Below are 11019 nucleotides of genomic sequence, written 5' to 3'. Positions count from 1 at the left end.
TGGACTCACATTCTAAATCTTTCGGAGTGACGTAAGGTCGGTGTCCTCTGTAAACGTTATTAGGGCTAACTCTTCACCATGAACCTTATAAGAATAAGGAAGTACCAATAACATTGATAACATAAGAATAAGAGAAGCAACATCAACATCAATCGTTCCATAAGAGGGGAAACAATGTAAGTACTGCTAGCTTCTAAGAGTAGAGTATCTTTGGAAGCTCGTTCATTACATTATGTACAATCGGAGTCGTGCAAAAGAAGGAAAGGGATAGCCTCACATACCTTGTATATGCTGCCCCAATCTCAAGCTATGCAATTTTCACGACTCCTTAGTCTACAATAAGAGAAACGATACTATAGTTACCATTCAAGCGTCATAACTATTATGTATCGACCACAACCTATTTTACGATGAAACGGACAGCACCTCCCCTATATATATGACTTCACACAATTCCAAACAATCACCAAACAGCCCAAACAACATCAATAATAATCATATTGAGCCTCCCAAAACAGTCCACGCACAACCAAATCACTTCATACATACGACGGCCACCGTAGTCGTGTCAAACGATCCGGAAATGTTACGAAGAACTACCAGCCCACAACCCTACATCTATATGGTGTTTCTCCACACCCTTCCTCCTCCAAAACTCCACAAAACAGTAGTAAAACACGCAGCCCAACAGCAACACAAAACAGTCCACAAAACAGTCCGCTACAAGTGAATAACTCGAACTCACGGCTTCCGATCACCGTCCCGTGAGTTCTTACATATATAGAACGAATTACCATGAATTCACAGCAGAATAAATGTATGAAAGATAGCAGTAAACTCACCTTACTTGTTGGATAACTCAGCCCTTATCTTGGTTCTTCAAACTCTAGGGTTTACCCCCAATTTGAACTTGAAAGAGAGGGAAAATCAATTAGGGTTTGTGGATAATTTTTGGGAGGAAGTTTGCAAGGGTTTAGGTCTGGTTATTTGTGAAATATAATGAGGGATATATTGCAGAAGATAAGCCTTTTAATGGGCTCTTTGTCTGACCCGAAATTGCCTCTTTTTGGGCTATCATTTAACCAAGTAGGTGACCCACCTACTTGTCACCTAGCAGCTTGTGCAGTCTCGCAAAAATGTCTATATCTCTCTACTCCAATGTCGTATTGATAAAAGGTTTAATGCGTTGGAAACTAGACTCATAGATCTTCAATTTGGTGGGTAGATCACCCCGTAATTCCAAGTATATTGGGAGAAAAGCTTAATAACATTTGACCTAATGTTTAAGTAAAACTATGAACTTAAGTTGCAACAACTCTTGTCGACNTGCATGGTGGAAGTAATCTTGCCATATCTTAAGGAAGGATCTTGTTGAGATCCTTTGGATAACACAATATTTTGGGTAGATTTTTGTTTAAGGGGTAGGTTTAGGGCAGTAGGGGTAGGGTTAATGGGAGGGTTAGAAGCGTCCGTTGTAGACCCATTTTGCATGGCATCGATAGCATCTAATTGTTTAGCATCATTTGGTGCCATGGCGGATTCACTCATACAAGTGTCGATGCCCTCTAATGCCAAGTCATCAGTTAAATGAGAAAAATTATTTTTGCTAAGAAAATTAGTATTAGCCATAGTGGTTTTTGACAAAACCATGTGCTTTTTATCTATGTAGTGGTTTTTGTGTAGAGAATTATTTTGTTCCTTAGCATTGATAGGCTGGATAGTAGCTTTTGAGGTTTGATTAGGGAAATGATGATCTTTAGATTTGTATTGAAGCAGTTGAGTGTCCAAGTATTTACCTGTATTAGCATTAAAGAGTTTAACCGAAATACCTGGACCATGGCTGCTTTTATCTTGGTTGATGGTAGGTTGGGGAGGAGATTTTCTACCTTGATTTTCCTTTTTGTTGAATGAAACATTGATCCATTCCCCTTCATTCTCTCCATTTGTAGCCATTGGTTGATGAGCTTGCCCTGCATGGAGAGGATTAGTGCTTTCTTTTTTGATGTAATTGCACTGCCTCATTGTGTGACCAAAACGACCACAATTTTTGCAAATAAAGTCTTCCCCTTCATAGTGCATATATTGCTTATGTTGTCCAACAAAAAGGTAGGGTTGGACTGGGATTTCCAGATGAATTTCGACACAAATCCTTGCATATCAACCTCTTAGGGTAGTTGATGTGCATGTGTCAATTTCTAGTAGACGTCCTATTGCGTTGCCAATTTTTTCTAGGATTTTACCATCATAAAACTCTGTTGGCAATTGAAGAAGCCTAATCCATACAGCTGAGGTAGTTAATTTTTTATTTTTGGCCATAAAATTTGGTTTCCATCTGGAGATGGACAAGAAATGGCCATTTATAAACCATGGACCTAAGCGGATAGCCTTGTCCATGTTTTCCTTCTTCTTGAATTTGATAATATAATAGTCTTCTCCAAGATCAATGAGAGAGAAGTCTTCCGTTGGATTCCATAGAACTTGAATTTTCCTTTTTAAATAATGATGTAGCATACGCTTTCCTACTAATTTGATTATGATAGAAAATTTCCACGGTTCATAGATACGTTGTCTATCTTCCGTTGAAATGTAGATTTTTATGACACCTTCCTTTTTACCTTCTGGATCATGCTCAACCTCCTTCTCATCCGTTGAGTTGGTGAGGTAGAGCATTTCATCTTGTTCTATTGTAGGAGCAAAATCCATTGGGTTGGATTCCAACAATTTGTCCTTGAAGGATATTGAATTTTTCAAAACATCTTTTGGTGGGTTTTGATGGATTATATCTGTGAGACCCCATATTTTTTTTTTCTCTTCTCTTACATAATATACGTAATGTGGTATGGTTATATCAGGTATATATGATTGGGTATAACATCACACTGGTCACATGTTATGTTTTGGAGTCAAGCAAGTTGCGAAATAAAGATCGGCAAAAGTTATCTTAAATTTCTCTAATAAATTTTCTAAATTTTGGGTCAGATGTATCAGATCATTTCTCCCAATATATAAAGAGTTATGAGACCCACAACCTATCGAATCGAAGGTCTACGAGTCTAGTTTTCAACCAAAAAAACTTGACATCAAACGGAGATTGGAGTAAAACGTTATGACTGTTTTACCCCGGACTATCCAGGCTGAAACCGGGTCGCGAACCGGGTCGGGTCAAACAAGTGGTATAAGTCGGTAAACTCGACTTTGAAGACCTCAAAACATTTCATTTCAGTCCCAAAACAGTGAGCAGGTTGAAGAGAGGTTCCATGGTGTTCTTGAGTGATTAAGGTGCGTTTAACGATTTTTACCGTTAAAGTTTGCCCCCGTGCCTAGAAACTCAATCTCTACGCTTTGCAATCGTTTCCCCCTTCTATTAGCTGTGTTTGGAGCTATTTTTGGAAGATAGAAATTTGTTGTTCTTGCTGGTTCTTCAGGCTTTATACTTGGTTTGCCAAGGTAATCATCTTGGGACTCTTTTATGATCGTTTTTACAAAGTTTTACGGACGTTTCGTCAAGTTAAGGGCATATGGAAAATCTGCCAATTTAAACTCAATTATGAACTGTTTATAAGTGGGTATAAGCTGCATATATACAGTGTTTGCGAAGCTTAGGATGTAAGGAACAACTTTCGTGAAGGAACTACAGGCATTCGGACGTTCATTGGAAAGGTATGTTAAGGCTAAGCTCCGTCCTTCCTTTTTGCACGACGCCAAATGTGATATTCTACTATTCTATTGCTAGAAAGACCTTCTGTGAAAGGCATTGGGATTGTAGCTGAAGTATTTTCATGATTCTATTAGGTTGATATTCCACTCGTTCGGTTAAATAGGGTATTCGACATCTATATATGTCATTTTGTCGGCTTTCTTATCTATGTGTCTATATATATGAATTCTTATTCGTCTTGGGGTTGTGTGAATAAACAAAATAAAGGCATGTAGCACTTGCGATCAGTCCTTCTTCCATGTTAAAGGGTATTTTAAAATCTCTAAAGTGGTACATCGATTTCCAAAAATCTCAAATATAATTTTTTTATGTTTAAACTACTAAAACACTTGATTTTGAAATACTTTCTTTTACTAATTATCAAGAAATCAGGTATATGGATTAAGTGAAGTACCTTAAGTTTTTTTTATGAACATCTTTAGAGTTAAGTTATCTTTCTAAAAGTCGAGTTAAGTTTTCAAGCTTATTCAAAAAAAATATGAGGTTCCACGAGACAATTGTATGCGATACGAAGGTGATTATGAGATTATGAGAATAAGAGTACCAATGAGCCAAGATTGGCTAAGTTCTTGTTATGGCCTATTATGTGCATTCAAAGATCATATCATACATGGCATATTATGCATGGACTTCGAGCTATAATCGGAGGTAAGGGGCCTATTTACCCGAAAGACTATATGTATTGTACAGATGGCCACAAGTTGGCAATATGATACCGGTTAGCTACCGGAAAAGACCGCCATTGCTAGCATTTGGTTGGGTATGTCATGCATTTGCATCAATATATATGTATTCACGACATTACACGAGCATACCATGCATATTTGATTACTATGAGGTCGGATGTCGGCCATGGAGGCTATCAGAGTTTCAGTGTCAGGTGGTATCTCTATTACTGTTTTTTTCATCAGATATGTATGATTCCACTTTCTGCCTTACATACCAGTACATTTTTATTCGTACTGATGTCCCGTTGCCTGGGGACACTGCATTTTTGTTTCGTGCGTGCAGGTCCAGGTAGGGACTCTGATCGACCCCTCCGCTAGGATTTTGGGGTTCAGCTGGGAGTTGGTAAGCTCCACCTCTTCCTGGAGCTATCATAGGATGGTTACTTTTGTTGTACAGTTTGGGTATAGTCGGGGCCTTATCCCGACAGTGCTTATGACACTCTTAGAGGCTATTGTGGACATAGTATTCTGGGTTTCTTTTTTTTTCCAGCTTTCAGTCTCCAGCCCATAGACTTGGCATGTATATATATGTGTGTAAGCATGTATATCTCAAATTGCGGCCTCGTCGGCCAGCTAGTACTTTATTATTTTAGCTCGTCTACCTTTGTTTATATGGCTTATTGTTATTCAGGTCATGACCTTAATGGTCCAGGCTTAGTATTTCAGATGTTGTGCTGTCCAATCTATTGGGTCCCCAGTTTAGTTAGCTAGTATGTTTAGTGGCTAACTCGATCGAATACAGTATCGAGTGCCAGTCGTGCCTCCCCTAGTTTGGGGCGTGACAAACTTGGTATCAGAGCAGGTCGTATCCTAGGGAGTCCACAAGCAGTGTCTAGTAGAGTCTTGCTTATGGGTGTGTTGTGCACCACACTTATAATCAGGAGGCTATGAGGCATTTAGGAATGGTTACGTTTTTTTTCAATTAATAGATCGTGCTATAGAGCGAAGTTATAAGAACATATGAAATCTAAGTCGTGCTTTGTGTTTCTTATCTAACAGGCTACCTACACTCAGGAGATGGCACAGCGAGAGATGGGTATGGATCTGGGGGAAGGTACCAGTCGTTCCCCACCAGGTCAGAGGGATAGATTTCCCTTTGAGGCACACAGTGAGTCTCCAGTAGCCCTAGTTTCACCTTCCCCAGCACTTGTTGGAGCCCAGGGAGATGTAGTACCCCCAGCCTCACCAGTTCCATTAGTACCTGAGGCAACTAAAGACACAGGACCTCCAACACATGTTGTCCCCCCATCAGAGACTGGGGAGCAGGGGATGAGGGAGGCAGTTCAGTTGCTGACTAGGATGGTTTCTATTCATGAGCGACAGCTAGAGTCGGGAGCAGATGCTCGGAGAGATCGGACAGGAAGCTCGACGGTACGAGAGTTTCTTCACTTGGCCCCTCCATTATTTACAGGATCCAGTTCCACTGAGGCTCCCCAGGACTTTATAGACAATATGTATAGAGTATTGAGGGTGATGCATGCCTCTGTCACAGAGGCTCTGGAGTTGGCTTCTTTTCGACTACGTGATGTAGCCGTCCTATGGTATGAGGCATGGGAGAGATCTAGAGGACCTGATGCTCCGCCAGCAGAGTGGGAGGACTTCTCTGAGGTATTTTTAGCCCATTATTTGCCACAGGAGGTTCGGGAGGCCCGTCTTGACTAGTTTCTTAGCCTGAAGCAGGGGGATATGAGTGTGAGGGATTATAGCCATAAGTTTAATTCTTTGGAGAGTTATGCACCAGATATCGTACGTACCATGAGGGCTAGAGTTCATCATTATGTGGATGGTTTGGGGGATTATCTGATTAGAGACTGTAGGGTGCCATCCCTATCGGATGATGTAGATATTTCTCGCATACAGGCTTTCGCTCGGACTATAGAGGACCTTTCCCCTCGGATTCGTGATACTCGTAAGGATAGGGAGTAGAGTAAGAGGTCTCGTACTAAGGGGTCTTATAGGGATCTACGGAGTGATTTTAGGCCCCCACTCCATCGATATCCACCTCGGTCAGCAAGTAGTTTCCCACCACAGATGCAAGGCCAGCGGTTTGATCGTTATATTCAGTCAGGACCGAGGTAGAGCTCGGGCCAACCTGAGAGCCATCGACAGGAGCGTTTCGCACAAATGAGACAGCCTACTCCTCCATGTACTCAATGCGGTATGCTGCACACCGGGCAGTGTAGACAGGGTTCTAATGCATGTTAACACTGTGGGCAGACAGGACATTTTATTAGCCGGTGCCCAGGGTTAGGCAGAAGTGCACCAGCTTAGCCTTCAGGATACACAGCAGCCTCTTCGCCCTCAGTCTGTGCTCCCCGACCAGGTCCACAGTCTACTCAGGGTCGTGGTAGGGGGAGAGGTGGAGGAGACACCTCGGGTTCTAGTGGTGGCCAGAACCGCTTTTATGCACTCACAGGCCGACAGGATTCAAAGGCATCCTCAGATGTTGTCACAGGTATATTGACAATACATTCTCATGCCGTTTATGCATTGATAGATCCCGGCTCTACATTTTCATATATTACTCCATTTATTGCTGGTAAGCTTGACATGAGATCTGAGTTGTTTCCACAATCAGTTGAGGTGTCTACGCCAGTTGGCGACTCTATTGTAGCTAATCATGTCTATCGAGGTTGTACAGTGTTAATTAATGACCGTCCAACCTCTGTTGATTTAGTTGAATTGGTTATGCTAGACTTCGATGTCATTATGGGTATGGATTGGTTGGCAAGTTGTTATGCTAATATTGATTGTCATGCAAAGTTGGTCCGATTTCATTTTCCTGGTGAGCCTGTCCTTGAATGGAAAGGTAATGCAACCATGCCCAGGGGTAAGTTTATTTCATACCTTAGGGCTCGGAAGTTTATTGCTAAAGGTTGTATATACCATCTGGTTCATGTCAGGGATACAGATAAGGCACCAGTGACTCTTCAGTCGGTTCATATTGTGAATGAATTCCCGACGGTATTCCCTGACGAGCTTCCAGGAATTTCCCCCGAAAGGGAAATCGATTTCGCTATAGATTTGCTTCCTGATACGCAGCCTATATCCATTCCTCCCTACAGAATGCCTCCTGCAGAGCTAAGGGAATGAAGGACAACTGAGGACTTGCTTGACAAGGACTTTATAAGGCCAAGTACATCCCCATGGGGTGCTCCGGTGCTCTTTGTTCGAAAGAAAGATGGCTCCTTGCGGATGTGTATTGACTACAGGCAGCTAAATAAAGTCACTATCAAGAATAAGTATCCTCTTCCACGGATTGATGACTTACTCGACCAGTTACAAGGTGCCAAATGCTTTTCAAAGATCGACTTGTGATCCGGTTATCGTCAGCTACGAGTCAGGGATATTGATATCCCAAAAACAGCATTTAGGACGAGGTATGGCCATTTTGAATTCCTTGTCATGTCTTTCGGGCTTACAAATGCCCCAGCAGCCTTTATGGATCTTATGACCGGGTATTCAAACCATTCTTGGATGAATTTGTGATTGTGTTTATTGACGACATCCTGATATATTCACGATCGGAAGCCGAGCATGCGAACTACTTGCGAGCTGTATTGCAGACTCTCCAGGACTACATGTTATATGCTAAATTCTCTAAATGTGAATTTTGGCTAACTTCTGTATCTTTTCTTGATCATGTTATTACCGGTGATGGTATCAAGGTTGATGGCCAAAAGATTGAAGCTGTGATGACTTGGCCGAGGCCCTTGAATCCGACAGAGGTTCGTAGCTTTTTAGGCTTGGCAGGGTATTACCGAAGGTTTGTGGAGGGATTTTCCTCTATCTCTGCACTATTGACGAAACTGACATATAAGGGAGCTAAGTTTCAGTGGACTGAGGCGTGTAAACAAAGTTTTCAGGAGGTAAAGAAAAGACTTACGATGGCACCTGTGTTGACTCTTCCGGATGGCACCGAGGGTTATGTTGTATATTGTGATGCCTCGAGAATTGGCCTAGGTTGTGTTCTTATGCAGCATGGTAAGGTTATCGCGTACGCCTCCAGATAGTTGCGGAAACATGAACAGAACTATCCTACGTACGATCTTGAGTTAGCCGCAGTTGTCTTCGCCCTAAAGATTTGGTGGCATTATCTATATGGGGTTCATATTGATGTTTTCACCGATCACTAGAGCCTTTAGTATTTATTTAAATAGAGGGAGTTGAACCTACGACAAATAAGATGGCTAGAATTACTAAAGGACTATGATGTTGATATTTTATATCATCTCGGCAAAGCTAATATTGTTGCTGATGCCCTTAGCCGGAAGTCCATGGGTAGTCTAATCCATGTTGAAGTTGATAAGGTCAAGATGACTAAATGTCTATGCCAGCTAGCTAGTTTGCAGGTTTGTTTGGTAGATGCAGAGGGTGGACGCATTCTCGTTCAGAATACGGCAAAATCTTCTTTTGTTACTGAAGTGAAAGAGCGACAACACGAGGATCCTGAGCTTATAAAACTGAGGGAAAGTATTCCACAGCAGCGACAACCTTTATTTGAGCTAGCTGGAGATGGAGTCCTTAGATACCAGGGGCGCTTGTGTGTACCGACGGTCGGAGAGCTCCGCGCCAAGATTCTTTTGGAGGCCCATTATTCTAGATATGCAGTTCACCCCGGAGCGACAAGGATGTATCGGGACCTTCGATAGATCTATTGGTGGAATGGAATGAAAAAAGATATCGCGGAGATGGTAGCCCAATGTCCCAACTGCCAGCAAGTTAAAGCCGAACATCAGAGGCCTGGAGGCCTAACTCAGTATATTGAACTTCCATTATGGAAATGGGACATGATAAATATGGACTTCATCACTGGTTTGCCTCGTACCCTACAGAGGTATGATTCTATTTGGGTAATTATTGATAGGCTTACAAAATTTGCTCATTTCTTGCCAGTCAGGACGACATATTCAGCCGAGGATTATGCCAAGCTTTACATTTGAGAGATTGTTCACCTTCGCGGAGTGCCATTATCTATTATCTATGATCGAGGGGCTCAATTTACAGCACATTTTTGGAAATCTTTTCAGAAGGGTCTAGGCACGCAGGTAAATCTTAGCACCGCTTTTCATCCACAAACTGATGGACAGGCAGAGCGTACTATTCAGACAGTTGAGGATATGTTACGTGCCTGCGTGCTAGATTTTAAAGGAAGTTGGGATGATCATCTACCTCTTATTGAGTTCGCTTATAATAACAGCTTCCAAGCTAGTATTCAGATGGCTCCTTACGAAGCATTATACGGGCGAAAGTGTAGGTCGCTGATCGGTTGGTTCGAGGTCGGGGAAGCAGAGTTGCTAGGTCCTAATTTAGTTCATCAAGCAATGGAAAAGGTAAAACTTATTAGAGACCGGCTGCGTACAGCACAAAGTCGGCAGAAGTCTTATGCAGATGTTTGACGACGAGACTTAGAGTTTGATGTAGAAGATTGGGTTTTCCTGAAAGTATCGCCTATGAAGGGCGTCATGCGATTTGGAAAGAAGGGGAAGCTCATCCCCAGGTATATTGGACCGTATAAGATTATTCGGAGGATTGGTAGGGTGGCGTACGAGCTTGATTTGCCTTCAGAATTGGAAGCAGTCCATCCTGTGCTTCATGTATCTATGTTGCGGAAGTGCATTGGAGATCCTTCACGTATTACGCCCATTGAGGATATTTCATTGCTGAAGACTTATCTTATGCAGAGGTACTAGTAGCTATTTTAGATTGGCAAGTAAGAAAGCTTCGCACTAAAGAAGTGGCTTCCGTGAAAGTGTTATGGCAAGATAACAATATCGAGGAAATGACCTGGGAAGCTGGGGAGGAAATGAGGAAGAAGTACCCCCACCTATTTATGACTTAAGGTGAGTCGCATTTAAATAATTGGCAATTATTTTTTACAACAACTTAATTGGATTTTGAATGACTTGAAAGTGCAATTTAAATTTCTTATTGCGAGATAGCTATACGAAGCCTAGTAGTTGGAATCTTCAGAATTTGATTTATGCTTTGCAAATGAATCAAATATATCCTCACAAATAACGTATTAGCGGAAAAGAAATGAAACCAAGGAATTGACTTGACCCATTCGCGGACGAATGTTCTTAAGGGGGGGAGACTGTGAGACCCCATGTTTTTTTTTCTCTTCTCTTACGCAGTATACGTAACGCGGTGTGGTTATATTAGGTATATATGATTGGGTATAACATCACACTTGTCACATGTTATGATTTGGAGTCAAGCAAGTTGCGAAATAAAGGTTGGCAAAAGTTATCGTAAATTTCTCTAATAAATTTTCTAAATTTTTGGTCAAATGTATCAGATGATTTCTCCAAATATATAAAGATTTATGAGACCCACAACCTATCGAATCGAAGGTCTACGAGTCTAGTTTTTAACCAAAAAAACCTCACATCAAACAGACATTGGAGTAAAAAGCTATGACTGTTTTACCCCGGACTGTCCAAGCTGAAACCGGGTCGCGAACCGGGTCGGGTCAAACAAGTGGTATAATATCACGATCCGGATTTCCCACCGTCGCGAGTCGTGATGGTGCCTACTATTAGGAGCTAGGCAAGCCAACTAATTATTAAC

The 11019-nt window shown here is 41.8% G+C and overlaps 1 protein-coding gene across 1 annotated transcript; it reads left to right on the top strand.

Moving 5' to 3' along the window:
- The first annotated feature begins 9137 nt into the window (after positions 1–9137).
- Positions 9138–9845, top strand: LOC109207033. Its single transcript, XM_019369913.1, has 2 exons — positions 9138–9283; positions 9647–9845. The coding sequence occupies exons 1-2, from the start codon at positions 9138–9140 to the stop codon at positions 9843–9845; spliced, it is 345 nt and encodes a 114-aa protein (XP_019225458.1).
- The last annotated feature ends 1174 nt before the right edge of the window (positions 9846–11019 follow it).

This window comes from Nicotiana attenuata, unplaced genomic scaffold, assembly GCF_001879085.1.
Source record: "Nicotiana attenuata strain UT unplaced genomic scaffold, NIATTr2, whole genome shotgun sequence".
NCBI lineage: Eukaryota > Viridiplantae > Streptophyta > Magnoliopsida > Solanales > Solanaceae > Nicotiana > Nicotiana attenuata.
This window is presented reverse-complemented; position numbering and strand designations above follow the sequence as displayed.

Excerpts from the sequence above, each read along its gene's own strand:
- LOC109207033 (XM_019369913.1), top strand. The coding sequence starts at position 9,138 with ATGGTAGCCCAATGTCCCAACTGCCAGCAAGTTAAAGCCGAACATCAG. Across the intron at positions 9,284-9,646 it reads TTGCCTCGTACCCTACAGAG|CTTCCAAGCTAGTATTCAGA; the intron begins GTATGATTCTAT and ends TTATAATAACAG.